At 33.2% G+C, this 19,626-nt stretch overlaps 2 protein-coding genes across 4 annotated transcripts in view; both read right to left on the reverse strand.

Moving 5' to 3' along the window:
* The window catches only part of LOC101719771 (cysteine-rich secretory protein 3-like), a 93,917-nt gene extending 75,030 nt beyond the window's left edge, over positions 1 to 18,887 (reverse strand). Inside the window, exon 1 of the mRNA XM_087188135.1 lies at positions 18,863 to 18,887. The gene's annotated coding sequence lies outside the window, so the exon portion shown is untranslated. The remainder of the gene's footprint in view (positions 1 to 18,862) is intronic.
* Positions 1 to 19,626, reverse strand: part of LOC101720340 (cysteine-rich secretory protein 3-like) — a 77,020-nt gene that overhangs the window by 16,510 nt on the left and 40,884 nt on the right. The window contains exon 4 of one of the 3 annotated variants that reach the window (XR_015441574.1): positions 18,868 to 18,956. The exons of 1 other annotated variant lie outside the window; for it this stretch is intronic. Coding sequence is in view for 1 of the 2 variants with exons in the window: in XM_087188137.1 (XP_087044263.1) it covers positions 12,376 to 12,417 (42 nt within the window). In the remaining variant the exon portion in view is untranslated. Of the gene's footprint in view, positions 1 to 8,479; positions 12,418 to 18,867; positions 18,957 to 19,626 lie in introns of those variants that run through there. One more of the 3 variants, XM_087188137.1, reaches the window with a different exon arrangement.

Below are 19,626 nucleotides of genomic sequence, written 5' to 3' on the forward strand. Positions count from 1 at the left end.
GCTGACTGGGATTTCCTCCTTTTTTCTAACCCTTCCTTCTGCACTGAGGCTCTCATTCTGTGATTGGATTCTGTCAATCCAGTTTTACAGTAATGTCAGGTACAAATTTCATCTGGCTTTGGGATGGGGTAGATAGTTTGGTACCTGAGTTGGAGAGAGGTGAGAAATTGAAGAAATGCCAAAGTAATAATGATCAGAAGATCTGAGCCTTTTACTGATTCATTTATTCCACATCACATATGATAATTGCTTTTTTTCACAAAAAGCTAAACAAAAGCAAACAAACTCAAACATCCCCAAGACCTGCAAAGACTACATGTCCCTCTCTATGTCAAATATTAATTACATTGATGTGTTACAAAGCTTTGCAGTGTGACATAGGGACAATATCCTATTTTCAATTCTTTGTTTTATTCATCCTCAGATTACCATGAATGAATGCTTGGTGATTTGTGCAGGAAAATTCCTTAGCATCCCAGCAAAGCAGTATCAGTAAAAAACATTAAGAGTTGTCCTGACATTTCTTTTAGTCCATTAAGTATTGATGAGGCTTTTTACTTTTCCTCTCCTATCTTTTTCCTTGACTCAATATACAACTTAGAAATTGAGCTGAGAAAAACAGTTTCTTGAAGATGGAATTTGTTAAAGAAATGAAAAAATATGAGAGATTTTAGTTTTGGAGAAAGCAAGTATATGTGGCTTGTTGGTTTATTATTCAAGTATGTATTTACAACTTTTAATTCCATTTTTTTCTTTAAGTTGAAAGAGTTACATATGTATCATGAATACTTTGACAGAAATATGTGAAGTATTCTTCCAGGATGGCTATAAAAAAAGTCATATAAAAGTATTGACATGGTTATGGGTTAATTGGAATCCTTCTGTGCTTCTGATAATACTGTGAAATAGTCTAGCCACTTTCAAAAAGAGTTTGGCATTTCCTCAAAATATTAAACTAGTAGTGATCATATGATTCAATAACTGTATTCTTAGGTATATACTATAATGAGTTCACTATACTATTAATATTAAATGACTAAAATCCAAATATCAGACCAAAATAATTACTTTCAAAGGCACAGAATAATGAAAACTCTCCTTTTTTGGTAGCTGGGAATGAAATATGCAACAATCACTTTGGTAAACTGCTTGACATTTTCTCTCAACATAAAAGTGTGCTTACTACTGAGTTATCGATACTTTTCCTACTTATCCATTGAGATATATAAAAAAATGTGGTTTCTAAATTCTGTATACAAATGTTTATTTATAGTAGCTTTATTCATAATCATAAAAAACATTATTCAACTAGTGGATGGATAAATTGTAATCTCTCTCTCTCTCCATATATATATATATATATATATATATGAATGAACATTTTAACATAAAAAGGAACAAGCTGGTTAAACAAATATGCTGGTGATACTAAAATATATTATTTTGGTAAATAATAGAATCCACACACAAAACTGTGCAGATACGGTATACTTTCATTCACTGTGAAAAGATAAAAGTATAAGGACAGAAAATTTATCAGTATTGTATTAGAGAAGGCACAGGGTTTTTTTTTTAGTTTTGTAGAACTTTTCTATATGATACTAGAATAGCAGATAGTGTAGATGATTTTCAAAATCCAGAGAATTATGCATTATAGAGAGTGGTTTATACTGTATGAAAATTACAAACATGAACCAACATTTTAGTAAATCTCATATGGAATGAAGACTCTGAAAAAAAATTTAATCCCATTATTCCACAGAATAAATCTCATTGTCATTGATGTGGAAAAAAGAAGATGATTGGTAACTTTGGAAAATAAATTTTCAGCTTACAAAAGCCAAAACTAATGATAAAAAGAACTGTGGAAAAACAAACTAATATTGGTAAGTTTATTTATAACAGGAGTGTACTTCAAATAAATATATATATATATATATATATTACTGTTAGAAAAGAAGAAGTTACAAATAAACGAAGAAGATTAGAATGAAGGAATAGTCTATGGCACAAAAGTCAGAGTCAGAAATAGTGTGAACTCATACTAATATCAATATATTTGCACACATTGCAGATATGGAAAAAACTAGACAGGTGTGTATAGATGGGTTAGATCTCTGTAGCTATGGTAGCAAATTTTCAAAAATTTAGCTAATTAAAACAATACAATTTTGTCTTGAGTCCTGAGTGTCAGAAATTCAGATTGGCTTGGCTGATTTCTCTGTTCTGGGTTTTACAGGGCTGAATTCAAGATTTTGGTGCCTGGTTTTCATTAGAACCTAGAAAGAATTTCCTTGTAAGCTCATTTTGTCTTGGACACAATTTAATTTCCTCCAATTACAGGATCTTAGTCTTTGTTTCTTTTTTATCTGTTAACAAGGTCATAAGTCCTTCTCATCAGGTTCCTGCCTGAGGTACCTTGTCTAAAAGGCAGCAATCTGGACCTGAATTCTTCTTAGCCTTACAATCAGTTTGACTAAACCCAGTCCAATCATGAGAAAACAATAGACAGACAAAAGTGGGAAATAATCTATGAAATGACTGACCAGTAGTATTCAAAATTGTCCTGAATAAAGTCAAGAAAATATTGAAAAGCTATCACAGATGAGAGGAGACTAAGAAGATATTATAAGTAAGTACAGTATTGTATTGAACTTGAATTATGTAATTGAATAAATGAACTTTAATACAAAAACTGATGAAATCCAAAATAACACTTGTAGAATAATTAATTATAATGCATCAATAAAAACTTATTAGTTTTGACATATGTACCATGGTTTTGTAAGATACTAATATCAAATGAATATTCTGAAAGATTTATGGAAATGCTGTAATATCTAAAAAAATGTAAAATGATTCAAGAATAAAAATTAATATAAAATCAATTCCTTTTAAAATATTTTCTTCCACAAATCATTAAAAATTATTAATAAATATGACAGAATATGTACAATTCTACCTTTGAAACTATAAAATATTTATGAAAAATCTAATGATGTCTAAATTTAACCAATATCAAAAATATTTACCATGTTTATTTATTGGAATATTCAAGGTGGTGTTATGATGTCACCTCTTCCCAAATTGATCTATTGATTAAATATGACCCAGTGATTCAAGACAAGACCATACATAAAATCACAAATCTTCCTTTTTAAGAATAACCTAATTCTAAAAATTATATGAAAATACTAAGGCATGGCATAGTCATCACATCCTTTAAAAGAAGAGCAAATGTGAAGGACTTGTGGTTACTTACTAGCTTTAAGGCAGTTATTCATTGTAGGATACTAAATAAGAATCAATATATAGATCAATGGAATAGAATAAAGAAGCTGGCATAGAGACCCAATTATCTGATATGATTTTTCTGTAATAGTGAAACAAAATTATTTTCAACAAATTATGTTAAAATAGCTGCATAACCACAAGAGAAAAAAAAACTGGTCATTGCCGCATAAAGAAAATTTGACTTATGGAATATTGGATTCATCATAGGTCTACCTTGCAAAGAGAAATGCAGAAAGAATATATCAAATAGCTATGTGATTTGATAGTAGAGAAAATGTTTTTTAGACAGGCCACATAAAACAATCCTAAGAAAATAAAAATAGAAATATGTACATCATTAAAAATTTAAAAAATATTTAAAAGTTAACATCAAGAAAACAAATAGGAAAGTCATATAAAGGGAGAAGGCATCCATAAAACAAAAATATGATTTCAGAATATTATCTTGTACATTTAATAAGACATTTACCGTTTGAAAATAAAAGACAAACATCATATCATGGTTAATCTTATTTCTTCATAGGATTGAGAGATACCTAGAAAATTAGTAAAGAACATTTCTAGGTGTGTTTCTGCTTCCAGAAATGATTGGGATATGGGTCAGTAAATGGAGGAGGTGAATATCTCCTGTGAATGTGGGCAGCACAGTTGAATATACTGGGCCCCCAGATGGAACAAAAAGTTTCAGCAGGAGGGAGCTCACCTGGGTGTGCAAGCTTAGCTCTTCTTGAGTGGGAATAATTTTTGCTGCTGCTATTACCTGGGACATCAGACTCCAGCTTCTTCATCCTTTGAACATGGACTCACACCAGTGACTTGTCAGAGAGCTCCCAGGCTTTCAGCCTAGCTGCCTGGGGCTGTATCCTTGCTGCCTGCTTTTCTGAGGTTTCTAGCTTGAACAGAATGCCTAATGCAATGTTTGGACTGTCTACAATCTCACTGTGTAAGCCACTCTAATAAATCTATTTTACAAATTTTACAAATTTTTATTTATTTAAATTTTTTTATTATTTATTATTTTAATTTTTTAAAATTTATTTTAAAAATTTTACTATTTTTTATTTATTTTACAAATCCATTCTATTGGTTCTGTTCCTCTAGAGAGCTTTGAGTAATACACATCAAATTATTTAATTCAATATTTTTAAGAAGCATACATTTGACTAGATATTTCACAGAGATTTAAAATAGCACCTGAAAAAGAGCACAAACTCAATAATGTAAAGGGAATCAAAAGGAAAACCACAGTGAGTTAAAATTACATACACACGAGGATGGATAAAATGGAAAAGTGTTGTTAGCATCATGATTGGTCAGATTTTGAAGAAAATGAAACTTTCATTTTATTTTCAGAAGTGCTAAATATTATAGCTCTGAGCTACATTTCTGAAGTGATCAAAAGTGAAGGAAGCAGCACAAATTAAAGAATGAGCTCATTGTTAGCTTGAGCTAGTTTGTTTATAAGAAATGTTAAAGGTTCCTCAATATGAATAGGTATTATATATGAACAGAAAACATCGTATACCAGAAAATGAGTAGGCCTTACTCTATTTAATACTTAGATACATTTTTCTACATTCACATCAGTATTGCTCTAATATTGCCATAGTTTCATAGATTTTTTCTTTTCTGTGGCTCATCTTGACACCCATGGGATGTTCTGTTAAATGTTGTATAGTCACCCCTGCTGTTTATTCCAAGTGAACATGCTTCAGTAACATGTACCTGGAAACACTCAAAATTTCCACACTTTATGATACATGTTGACACTCACAGAAAGAAGTTTACATTTTTACAAACAAATATTTTTCAAATAGTTTTTCATGGCAGAAAAGTCTAGTGGCCAGTGTATGTAGGATACCCACACAAGGAGGCCTCCCTCCCACTTTCATCCCTTCATCCTTACACAACTAACCTCTTCTCCAATCTCTAGTTAATATTTTCTAAACTTCTGCATAGGAAGAAACTGGATTTTTTTTTTCAGAACCACTTCACAGGTAGGGTGTTATTTCTGAGAACTTTTTCTAATTATACAGCCTACACAGGTCAGTATATATAATTTTAATTGGAAAATTAATGGAAATGTGTTATATGTAAATGATGTGTTACTTGTATAACAGAGATCATTCCTGCCACAAATGGTGGTATTGATCAATAAAATAACTAATGAAAAGCAATCAATATTGTAGAGTCTGAGTAGTCAGTGTATTATTGGCCATGAGTTATAAATAGATATATGGAAGGTCAAAAATGGAAATATGCTGTTCTGCTTTATCATCTTTCTATAATAAAGACTTGCAGTGCACTCTTAAGTTAAATGAAATGGCTTGCTTTTACTTCAAACCTTCTCTCTCTCTCTCTATGTATCAGGATTAAGCTCTCAGAGAGTCATCTTCTAAAATTAAAATCTCAATTTTGTGTCATTTCACATAAGTCAACCTGAAGAGTCTTTTAAGTAAATCCACATTTTATCAGTGTTTGTAGCCTGAACAACTACATACTGCTGTAGTTCCTGTTCATGTTTTCTAGATTTTACTTTTGTGAATGGGCTCTAGCTGTTTCTCTAGCTTCTTCTTTCATGGCTGATAGCCTGGTTTCTCATCCTTCTCCATAGCAGTGAGTGATTGAACTCTATTGTGGGAAGATTTCATCACAAGTCATTAAATTTAAGAGGTATTTAAAAAACATTTGAGAATTCAACAGAGAAACTATGCCTACTGCTGCCTGTATTCTGCTCTTGATGGTCCCTGGAGCATCTTATCTGATATAAATTTCAATCAGTTTCAGCTGTGCCTTATTCTGGCTCAGTTGAAAGAATTGAAGCCTAGGGAACTTCTGGCCAAATTTCTCATGAGGGTGCTCAACCTAAGAAGATGTGGGAAGAAACTTATCAGTATAAAGTGTTGTTCACTTCTTCAAGCACATAATCTGATGGGATGTTTCCTCACTTTTCTGAAATAATTGACTTAGTATCCTTGGGCTTTTTTCTGCTATTGTTGCATTTTTTGTATTTTTAAATTTATTTTCCCCTGTTGTTGTAATCAGTTTACTTTTCTGTGGTGCAGATCATGATGCTCAAGTTCTCATGCACTTTGCCTCAGTGCTCTTCAACTGAACAATATACACCCCCAGCCCAGCTAAAGCCACAACTCACTCATAGTTGAATCATTGGGGACAGAAGAAAACACAAAAGATAAAAAAGAGACACATTCCTGGTCATCAACTTATACCCAGGTGGGCATAGTTTTTGGCTTTCTGATGTCTCAGTACTGGGAAGACACATCTATATGAGCAACAGAGATGAATACTGCAAGTTTTGCTAACATCTATGCAGTTCCTCTGTATCATTGCAGCCCAACCTTATGAGATCATGTGAGGCTGACAAGACTGGATGTAGACGCCATTGGTGGGGGCCTGTGATCCTGGTTCCTGTCTTTTCTCATGAAGCTCTCAATTGACCTGAGTATCTAATCAGAGGGCAAGTGTTTCCCACACTTTTACTGATCCCTATGACTGGAAATAATAGAAATCCTTTCAAAAACTGAATGGTATCTACAGAAAACATATTTCCTGATAGAGGCCACTACATCCATTCTAGGAGGAATGCCAGAGTGTATTCCCTGCTTGCTAAGGGCTGATCAGAACTTCAGTTATCTTTGAGCGGGCAACAAGGAATAAAAAGAGAGAGACAGAGAAAATTTTCAAGTATAAAGGGGAACTAGAAGGAGACCTTCCTCAAGTGGAAAGACTCAATAAACTCCACAGTTGGCACACTTTTGTTAGGCAGTGAGAAGCACAGGGAGAGAGATTGAACTCATTTCATGGAACAGTAACTATAGAGAATTGGTGGACAAGATTAAGTTAATAAGGAACCTGATTTTCTTTATATCCATATCCCTGTATATTAACAACTGTCCTTAGCAGATGCTGTCTTGCTTCAGGAGTGCTGACCTCTGCCTGTAACCAGGAGGCATGCAACCTTCTGCATACTTCTCTGTTCTGGTGGCAAGATAACACTGACCTGGAGTCTGTGAGATCTGAATTACACAGCCTAGTCCCCAACACCTATTTATTCTACACAATAGCACACTTGTTTAAATTGCTATTATCCTCACTCTTGTGAAACCAGCAGAGACATTGGGTCTCTGACATTGATTACATATGCACTTTACACAGCTGAAGAAGCTACAAACAGATTATCCTGTCACTATATCACCAGGGCACAAATTGTACAACAGTTTGCAATGGATTAATACCCCAAGACACATAATGTGAGAAACCACCCACAAAAGGCCACTGTATAAAAGTAGTAGAGATATCCATCCTGATAGGTGTTAAATCTCTGCATAGTAACATAAGGAATGTGACAAAACAAGTAATAATATGACATGTCTGAACTTTGATAGCTCTCTAGTAACAAATTGCTAAGATACTAAAATAGATGAAGTACCTGATTAAAAATTTAAAAGAATAATTTTTTAACAGCTGAATGAAATGTGAGTTTATACATATGAATGATTAAATGAAATAATGAAGACAGTGAAAGGTGTGAATATGAATTTTGGCAAAGAGTAGAAATCTTTAAAATGAGCGTAAGATATCTCAGAAATGAAAAAGTCAAAACTAAAGAAATGAAAAGTAAAGGCTCAAATAACCTAATGATGGATCTTGACATGTTAAAAAATAAAAACCAAAACAGTAGAAATGAAGAAATAAAATAAATCAGAGCAAAAATGAATGAGATCGAGAGTCAAATAACAATAGAGAAAACTAAGGAATAGTTGGTTCTTTAAAAAGATAAACAAGATTGGTCAATTGAGGGAGGGAGGGATGGAGGGATAGAGAGACAGAGACAGGGGGACAGAGAGAGAGAGAGAGAATCCAAATAAAATTAGAAGTGAAAAAGATACCATGATAACTGATACCATAAAAATGTAAAGGATAATTAGAGATTATTTTTAAAAACTATATGTAAGAAATTGTCAAATTTACAAGAAATTGATATATTTTTGGGCACATATTACTTACAACATTGAGTCAAGATTATGTAAAAAAAAAAAAAACCCTTGAATACACTAGTAACAAGTAATACACATTGGAAAAGTGTAAAAAATCCTCCCAACAAAGAAAAGTCCAGAAACAAATGGGTTCATTACCAAATTTTCCCAAACTTTTAAAGAAAAACTTTAGTTCTTCTAAAGCTATTCCATAGAATTGAGAGAGAGAGAGAGAGAGAGAGAGAGAGAGAGCCCATCCCAACTCATTCTATGAGGTCAGCATCACCCTACGAGCAAAACTAATAAGGATACAAACACAAAACCACAGAGAGAGAGAGAGAGAGAGAGGAGGATAGAGAGAGGGAGCAAGAAAAGGAGAATTAGAGATGAATATTCCCAATGAACATAAATGCAAACATGCTACCAAGTGGATATGAAGGATGTAGAGAAAAAGGAAATTAAATTTATATACTATTGATGGGAATGTAAATTAATATAGACTACTTTTCTAAAAATAAAACTCTTTCTAAAAATGCTACTTTGGGAATAATTTTCTCAGCTTGAATTGTTTTCCTTTTCCACACCCAAAGAAAATGCAAAAATCATCAGTACCCACACATATTTACACTCAAAACTACAATGACATTCTTTACACTCAAGTACATTAGATATGCTTTAAACTGCAGAAAAATAAAGACAGTTGCAACAATTGATTACAGACATGATTTTTTTTCCTTCCCCAAACAGTTGACAGCAAAGCAGTTTCAAAGAACTCTTTCCAGTGGTTGTCAACAGTTGAAATTTGCATTTTGAATTTAATAAAAAGAAAAAAAGTCATCAAAATTTACTCAAAAGCAAAAACCAGAACTACTATAGGATCCAGCTATGTCACTCCTGAATATGTAGCTTAAAAATAAAAGTCAGTCAGGGTACAAAGAAAAATATACTCAATTTACTGTGGCACTTTTCACAATACCCAACTTATGTACTCATGAGAAAATGAATGGGTAGAGAAAATATGGTCTCTGTACACAAATGAATATTATGTAATCATACAGAAAAATGAAATACTGTCATTTCTAATAAAATTAATGGAACTAGAAAATATCATGTTAAACAAATGAAATAAACCACATACAGAAAAACAAGTATCACATTTTCTCTCATATGTAGAAACAAACTAACAAATATGGACTGAAAGTAGAAGGATTATTAAGGACTGGGAAGGGTGCTTTGGGCTCAAGAGTAGAAGGAAAGATGAACACGATCATTGCAAGATATACCACAGTGCATCACACTAATTTGTACAATTCATATGTACTAGTAATTAGAATTTAAAAATCACTCAACAATCAACACATTATGATGACAATCTATTATTTCTAATGAGAAGGTTGTGCAAAATTTAATGTAGCATTATTTACACTTTCTATTGTCAATGGATGCAAAATATATTATGTACTATAAGGAGTTGTGGGTTCTGAAATGACCAATATAGTTATGTGAGTCATGGGAGTCACTTACATGAATGGAAAATAAACTCTCTTCTCCTATAGAGAGTGTTTTTAATTGTTTGTGGGTTCACAAATGTCCATACTGAAACAAGCACCAAGCTACTCTTCTTTCATTTGAGCAAAATGATCCCTGAGTTTACAAGTTGGGAGTAATGAAATCCTATAAATTTTTACACAGGAAAGAAATTGTATAAGCAAGTTATAATTCAAACTAAAGTATGTACAGCTTAGCAAATGCACACATTTTAAAGTATACCATTTATTTTATATTTTATTCTGTTTTTCCTCTATTTCTTCACCTATCACTCAAACGTAGTTCTGTTACATAAATTTTAAATAAATTTAATGTTTTCAATTTTTAAATAATCTATTATTTATAATGCACAATAATACCATGCTAGTATGCCAAAATTAAGTTGCTAAGAAATCCAAATCACAAGCAGGTAATTTCTTTATGATTTTTGCATTATTTTCCACAGATTGTATACTGGGATTTGAGATACATAGTAAATAGAACAAACTCATGATATGAGATCTAAGAAATTTAATATTATTACAACATGGTTATAAGATATTACAAACATTAAAATGTATTATTTTAAGCCAGGAGTGTAACTCAAAGGATATTTCCAAGGGAAACAGTTAAATTCTTAGCAAAAGAGACTGGAATTGAGATTACTTGGCTAAGATTATAGATGCCATATTTCTTCAAAGTGATTAACTTTTTCCTTTCAACTGTCTAGTTTTAAAAGTCAGTCACTAAATTCAGTGCAGACTCAGAAATCGTTATGGTGGGAGAGAGGGTCAGAGCTCTGACTTCTTGAGAGGAGAGTATGTACATATATTATTTTGAATTCTTTCATAAGGAAGAATTAAAGGAAGAGAGGTTTTAAAGGGAAGGTGTGATCATACTCTACTATGGAATTTATGCAGGTGAATAACTAAAAGTCTTCATTGATTTTTACATGATGAAAGTCAGGATTAATTTGGGAATAACAGTTGCAAGTTAATTGCAAGGTTGAAATCCAGATGAGTGGGAAGAAAGTGTGTGGCAAAGAGGAGTTAAAGACAGCACATATGGGCACTTCATTGAAGATGCTTATCTAGGTGGAGCTACAACAAAAACACTACAGCCCGAGATCCATGTGACAATGTGACAATAAACTTTTTATTTTAGTAACATTGTGTTGTGGTTACATCATTCTCAATTTTAGCCCGATATTTTAGAGGCTTTAATCATTGGAAAATGAAGCTTTTAGAATCATCATCTTTATTAAATTCATTTAATTTAAATCACAAAAATATCATAATTCAAAGTTGTTATGACAAATATTTTTTTACTTTTTAATTCTTTGCATAAAAGTGATTTCTGTAAAACAAGAAGCAGATCCAGAAAACAGATTCTTTATTATTTGGAGTCAAATATGTAACCACTATTCTTATAATTTCCCTAGTAGTATAAGTCAAATCTAAGTAGGTGATGTGGCCCTTCTTCACACAGCCCCACTCATGTGTACTGGCAGTTAATAAATTTTGCCTTCAGAATAGCAAGAGGCCTGGCAATTGTTCTTGACCATTGGATGACTACAAGTTACTGCATTTTTCAAATCATCACAGTTGAAATATCTATTTTCATAATCACAAACATTGGCTGAAATAAGAATAGAACAGTCACTTCATTATCACTGTTCTCCATAGCAGACCCAGGAACAATAAATTCAGTAGGAATGGGGAGGAGATTGAGCACACAGGTCAACATTATTACACTACGGTAACAATTTTGTGTCTTAAGGAACATACAAAGTCCCTTAGTTAAATTCACTGAGTGATGTAGTAATTTTTTTTAAATTTGAGTTTTTTGAAATGTTGCTAAGATGAATCATCTTATTTTCCTCTCTTAAACAAGTTGAATAAAAATTAAGTGAATCTTTAGAACTGCACTATCTAAAATAATAGCAAATAGTTGTGTGCTTTTTTAAGTTAAAATTTACTGAAAGTTAAACTTTTATATCCTCAGCAACACCAGGTACATCTCAAGTGCCAATGTATCTAGGAGCTACTACTCTATAGGACAGTGAAAACAGTAAATATTTTCATCATTACAGAGAGTTATATTGGATAGTGTCACTCTAAATCTAGACTATAATGCCACCAGAGTTTCTTATAAGTGATCTATGGGAAGACAGAGATATGGAAATGTAAAAGGCGGAGACACTATCAATATGATTGATGAATGTCCCTCAATGGCCACAGATTAAATAAATCTCAGCCTAAATTCATCATCCTACCTAAAGGCTTGACCAAACCCACCACCCTCTTTTGAATGCATCCAATCTCAGAGAAATGACTCATAATAACTAAAAATTCAAACAAAGTGCAAAGAATCAGCAGGAACATGTTTTCTACTTTATTTGTGTTTTATGAGATGTGTCTCAGTGTATTACCCACTTTTGTACTAAAATGATCCTCCTACTTCATCCTCTCAGTAGCTGGGACCATAAGTGTATGCCACTTTGCCCAGCTCTCTGTCCTTTTTTTCAGGACTCGCAAATAAAAGTAATCAAACATGATTATTTGACTTTCTTCTTTTTTTTTTTTTCAGTACAAAGGACCTAGAAAAGTTAAAAACAAAAACAAAAACAAAAACAGTGTTGGAAGATGTTTAGTACCTAATTTTAAGACTTCTTCTAAAGCTACAGTAATCAAGGCAGTGTTGGTGTAAGGGAAGACATATAGATCATTTGAATAAAACAGAGAATCTAGAAATAGAACCACACATATATGGTCCATTGAGTTTTGAAAGATTATTTAACATTAGCATTTTATAGAATATAAACTCAGTTCAAGAGTCGAGGAAGAGATAGTGTTTGCAGCAAATGGCACTAGAACACCTAGTAACTGTATATAAAAAATTAACCTCAACCCTTTTTTTCCATACATGAAAATAACTTGAAGGGATCTATGAAACTAAATAAGAAAGCCTAAAAGTATATAAAACTTTAAGAAGAAATTATAAGGGAAAATATTTATGAATTCAGGGTAGGCAAGAACTACCTAGGAAACAAAAAACATGATGCATAAAAGAAAAAAATTGATAAATGAGATTCCATCAAAATTTAGAACTTTAAATGACATCATTAAAATGAAAAGTAGTCCTTAAACAGACCATATTTACAATGCATATCCTATGACCAGAATATATAAAGAATTCTTAGAGCTCATTAATAGACAACCCAATTAAAATGTAGACATAAGAAGATGATAAATAGCCAGTATAGCACAAGGAATGGTGTGCAACTCTAGAATCAGAAAAATACTCATCAGTACAATAATGAGATTGAATTATACACTCATTAGGGAGATGAAATTAAAAGTTTTAAAAGCCTTGTCATGACTTTTGTTTTTGTTGGATTCTCCCCCTTTGCATTTAATTTGTCACACCCAATGGATTCATTCTGCTGGATTTCCTGGGGTTGTGATCCTCATGGTCTTTTCCTAGGGTATTGTCTAAAATTTTTTGGAGTGTTGGTTTGGTATTCATGAAGTTCCTGGTGTGCTCTTTATCATGAAAGTATCTTATTTCTTCATCAATTTTGAAAAATAGTTTTGCAGGGTACATCAATCTGGGTTGGAGGCTGTTTTCTTTTAGGTCTTGAAATACATCACTCCAAGCTCTTCTTGCCTTGAGGGTTTGCATTGAGAAGTCTGCTGTGATTCTGATGGGCTTTCCTTTCTATTTGATTTGTTTCTTTTCTCTCACTGCTTGTAGAATTTTCTTCTTCTATTGGATTTCTGGAATCCTAACTATTATATGTTTATGTGTAGATTTATTTTGATTAAGGCTAGCTGGAGTCCTATATGCCCCACTTATCTGTATGTCAAGTTCTTTTCCCCTGCTTGGGAAGTTTTTCTACCATCGCTTCTGTGAACAGCTTTTTTTATGTCATCTGCACTCTCTCCTCTTTCTTCATTGACTCCAGTCAGTCTTATGTTATTTTTCTTTGCATTGTCTAGCAGCTGCTGGATTGATTTCTCATGTTCCCTTACAATTTTAAAGCAATTTTTCTTTTCCTCCTCACTAATTGCAATCTTATCTTCTGTATGTGAAATTCTATCCTCACATTGGTTCATTCTGCTGTGCAGACTTTCGAAGGAGTTTTTAATCTCTTGGAAATCTGTTCGTATCTCTTTTATGGATTCCATTTGTTTCCTATTTTGGGATTCCATCATGTTCCTCAGATCCTCTATTTTTTTATCTGTGTCCTCTCTCGATTTATTAATCATGTCTTGCACCATGAGAACAATCTTTGCTGTTATCTGAGTAATTATTTCTGATTTCATTTTTCCCAGATCCTCTTTTGTTGCCAGTTCAGAGAGTCCGGATGGTTGAGTATCAGATTGTTCCATCTCATTTCCCTTTGGGGTTGCTTTAGTGATCTGGAAGTCTGTTTTTGAGACTTGTTTATGTTTCTTCTCATTTCCATGGGGGGAGGGGTGCTTCTGGCACCCACGCGGCTCACCTTCTCTGCCCTAGGAGCCTGGGAGGGCAGCAGGGGAGCTTCCTTCCAGGTGCTGGGACCAGCTGAGCTTCTCTGCCCTAGGAGCCTGCACTTTCTGGGAACTGTAGCTACTGCTTAGGATCCCCAAACCCACAAACCACCGAATCATTGAATGCCTGGGATGTCTGACTTTCTTCTTTTTTTATACCTGTCTTTCTTCTCATTTCTTTTGCACCAATGTACTGAAGCTATCAATTTTTAAAGTCTAAGCTCCTAGCTGGCTTTCATCAATTGTTTCTTCCTACTTCCTAGCAGCTTCTTATAAAACACAATTCTGACCTGGCTACTTCTATTTAAAATCTTTTAATTGGCTATTCATTATGAATAGGATTGATTTCAAATCCCTTACCAAAATAATTCATCAGAACTGGGTATTCTTGGCTTTTTCTTCTTTAGTAATCTATAGCTTTCATATAGTTTTTATTTTTATACTAGTGTATGTTAGTACCACAGAATAATGAAGTTGGTTATGGAAGATTGTTATATGCATATAACATTTATTTATCCCTTTCAATCCTATTATCCCCTCTCCCTTTCTTTTCCCCCTCTCCCCAATCCCATTTCAGATCTTTAAAAGTGTACCTTCTAGTTTTCTGGCAACTCACATATAATTAATTAATTTAATTGATTTTCTTATAAGAGAAAACATGTGATATTTAATTTACTTGGTTTGACTTATTTTATTTAACCTGATGGTCTTCAGTTCCCTTTATATTTCTACAGATGACATAATTTCATTTATCTTAATGTCTAAATAATATTCCAGTGTGTATATATGTCTAATTTTCTTTATTCATCCACCTATTGATGGGCATCTCATTTATTTCCACAGCTCAACTATTATGAATTACTGTGCAATAAATACAGGTATTATGCAACACAATAGTATTCTTTTTATTCTTTTATTCTATTTTCTTTTGGAAACATACCCAGGATTGGTTTGATTGGATAGAATAGGATTTATATTTTTAGTTTTTGTGGAATCTCCATACTGAATTCTATAGTGGTTGTACTAGTTTGCATTCCTACCAACATTGTAGGATTTTTCTTGTTTCCTCATATTGTCACATGCATTCATATATTTCTTATATTCTTGATAATATCATTAATATTCTAAATTATAACTGTTCAATTATACAAAAGAGAAAAAATGTTGCAGTTCAGTCAGAGGAATGCATTAGAAGGATCAAAATCACAATGAATAAATCAAATCTTCTCTTCATTCCAATTTTAATAGTATGTGTATCCCAATCAAAGACAAATATTCTTTGCAGTTCTATTCATAATACTGGGAATGAGATACTGTATGATATTCATTTTACTTTCTCTTTGCTAAAATCTTTTTGAGGTTTCTGTGAACAAATGCTATATATGAATTTATGTTTGACTTTAAAATTTACATAAAATTACAAGTAACCAGAAGTGCTAGTTGTTATTAAATTTGATGATTCTATGTATATTGTGGAGGAGCTGAGTAATTTATTGTAATAAATTTATTTGTACATGCAGAATTGCAAAATTTGATGTGTCTCTCTGCACCAAGCCATATTCTAACATCTCAAACCATTTCAGTTTTGTGTTTTAACAATGCCAACTTTGATTTTAATACCTTGACCTTAATGATAAGAATATCTGCATTTAGTTATAATGGATTATTTCCCTAGAAATATTTTCCTGGATGCCATATCTAAAAGTGCTTGGTGTCGTCAAAAATATTTATGGATTTTGGATGTTTCTTTCAATTACTGATAGTAACAGGATTTTCACTACAAATATTACATATACAAGGAAAAGTGTAAAATTTGTATATATCTTTTACATGCAGATGTACTTTAAGCTGCTTATGTTCAAAATACTTCCTAATTCTTAAAAACTATATCATGTTATTTTATGAACTAGTAGGTTAATCCATCAAACTTACTGCATCACCTTGATACCCAAAGCAGAGAAAGACCCAACCAAAAAAGGGAACTATAGGCCAATCTCACTAATGAACACAGATGGAAAAATCCTTAGTAAGATACTGGCAAATAAAATGCAGAAGATCATCTTGAAGATCATACACCCTGACCAAGTGGGATTCATCCCAGGGATGCAGGGATGGTTCAACATATGCAAATCAATCAATGTAATACACTATATCAATAGAGCCAAGGACAAAAAACATATGATCATCTCCATAGATGCAGAAAAGGCATTGAACAAAATCCAACACCCATTCATGATAAAACCCTACTGAAAACTGGAATAGAAAGTTCTTATCTCAACCTGATTAAGGTTATCTATGAGAAACCAACAGCCACCATCATACTAAATGGTCAAAAAATGAAATCCTTCACACTAAAATCAGGAACAATACAAGGATGTCCACTATCACCATTCCTGTTCAATATAGTTTTGGAAACATTAGCCACGACAATTAGACAAGCAAAAGAAATAAAAGGAATAAAGATAGGAAATGAAGAAGTCAAGTTATCATTGTTTGCAAATGACATGATACTCTACATAAGAGACCAGGAGAACTCCACAAAAAGTCTTCTAGACTTAATAACCAAATTCAGTAAAGTAGCTGGATACAACGTCAACACACAAAAATCAATAACTTTCCTCTACATGAACAACAGACTCACTGAGAGAGAAATAGGGCAAACAATTCCTTTCACAATAGCATCCAAAAGACTGAAATACATAGGAATCAACCTAACAAAAGAAATCAAAGACATTTTTTCTGAAAAATATAGTACTCTGAAAAGAGAGATTGGAGACAATATCAGAAAATGGAAAGACATCCCTTGCTCCTGGGTAGGAAGGATCAACATAGTGAAAGTGGCCATACTTCCAAAATTGCTATATAGATTCAATGCAATCCCAATTGAAATTCCAGCAGCATATATCATGGACCTTGAGAAAACAATCCAAAAATTCACTTGGAACAAGAAGAGACCCAGAATAGCAAAAGCAATTCTAGATAACAGAGACATGGCAGGGGGTATTACAATCCCCAACCTGCAACTATACTACAAAGCTGCTGTGATAAAACAGCATGGTACTGGCAGAGAAACAGACCTGAGGACCAGTAAAACAGATTAAAAGATGCAGAAACAACTCCAGACACACTCAGCCACCTCATCTTCAACAAAGGAGCCAAACACCCTCAGTGGAGGAAAGATAACCTCTTTAATAAAAGGTGCTGGAAAAATTAGGTTTCTACTTGCCAAAGACTACAACTAGATCTATATCATTCACCATGCACTAAACTAAAATCTAAATGGATTAAAGATCTAAATATTAAAAAAAAACACTAAACCAACTGGAAGAGAGTTCAGGAAGAACTCTTGAAGACATTGGTGTAGGAAAAGATTTTATGAACAAAATCTCAGTTGCCTGTGAACTAGCACAATCAACAAGTGAGATCTCCTCTTACTAAAAAGCTTCTGCGCAGCCAGAGAAACCATCAACAGTGTGAAGAGATAACCCACAATGTGGGAAAAAATTTTCACCAGCTGTCCTTCAGACAATGGTCTACTATCTAGAATCAATAAAGAAATTTAAAAAGTCAGACCTCCCAAATTTAAAGACTCAATCCAAAAATGGGCATTGAAAAGGAATAGATACATCTCAGACAAAGAAGTAGAAATAGCAAATAAACATAAAAAAAAGGTTCAACATCACTGGTCATTAGAGAGATGCAAATGAAAACAAAGCTGAAATTCCACCTCACCCCAGAATGAATGGCTGCTATCATGAAAACAACCAATAACAAATGCTGGTGGGGCTGTGCGGAAAGAGGAACACTGCTCCACTGCTGGTAGGAGTGTTGACTGGTGCAACCACTGTGGAAATCAGTATGGAGATACCTCAAAGAACTAGGACTGGAAGTACCACTTGATTCAGCTATTTCCCTGCTGGATATCTTCCCCAAAGAATTAAAAGAATCATATCACAGTGATATATATGCACCCATGTTCATAGCAGCACAGTTTGTAATAGCTAAAACTTGGAAACAGCCCAAATGCCCATCAACTGGAGACTGGATAAAGAAAATGTGTTTTTTTAATAAAATGGAGTACTACTCAGCCACAAAAAATGAGCAATTAGAGAAGTTTATAGCTAAATGGATGCACATTGAGGCAATACTCTTAAGTGAAATAAATAGGACACACATGCATAAATGCCAAATAGCTTCTCTATTATGAGAAACTGAATGTAAAATAAGAAATAAAAGGTATAATAGATAATGTGAAATACGAAGAAAAGGGGCAAAGGGTGAAGGGAAGTGGGAAGGGTAGGTGAAAGGAAAGAAGGATAGGAATTAATATGAGAAAATGGAAACAAAGTCTTTGTAAATAGGGAGCGATGGAGGGGTTGAAGGGAGGGCAGGGGAAGGGGGAAAAATAAGAACCAAGAGAGATTATGTAAAGGTGCAAATTCCCAATGATGAATGCCATTATACTGTATACCTTAAATGTACCAATAAAATAAAATTAGGAAAAAAAACCTTACTGCACAGCCCATCCTCACAGTGGCCAGGGCAACTGGCACAAGGGGCTCCTTGCTTGTAAGGGGCATATCATCTTGTTGCATTATTATCACTGAAAGTTGAAAGACAACATGTCAAATTTATTATTCTGAACTTTCCTGCTTAGGTTACACTTATCACAATCACTATGTATAGGGGTTTTTTTTTAATATTTCAAATAATTAAAAATCTAGGGGCTGGGGATTTAGCTCAGTGGTTCCACAGCCTGCCTCGCAAGTACAAGGTCCCGAGATCCATCCCCAGTACCAAAACAAAACAAAATGAAACAAAAATCTCACATTCCCAGTGTATTCAAATGACAGTACAGAGTAAAATAATAATTTACAGATTCATTTCTTTGCTTAATCATAATCTCAGAACATATATAACTGAATTAGGATAATTAGCCTAAGTTTTCCGTGTATGTATCAATGTGGCTAGGGCTTCTTAATTTCACAACAGACTTAGTCAAATTGCTAAGACAGCACACTATAAGGAGATTACTAAGGATAAAACATATTCCTTGAAGAGAAAGGAGATAATTCTAGAAGACAGAGAGATACGGTAGAAAAAGTAATTAGTACTTCCTTTGAAATTTAATTTTGTTTTTAAAAATGAAAAAAAATTCTAAAAGATGAAGCAGTGTAAGTAAAGCGGCAGTAAAATTTTGACTTTTAAGTGGGAGTGACAATTTTCAGGAATTTTTGGTGTATGTTTTTGAAAGAGTATGTATTTAGGCAGAT

This window comes from Heterocephalus glaber, unplaced genomic scaffold, assembly GCF_053883595.1.
Source record: "Heterocephalus glaber isolate CG9 unplaced genomic scaffold, H.glaber_assembly_v1.0 deba00001523, whole genome shotgun sequence".
Classification (NCBI taxonomy): domain Eukaryota; kingdom Metazoa; phylum Chordata; class Mammalia; order Rodentia; family Bathyergidae; genus Heterocephalus; species Heterocephalus glaber.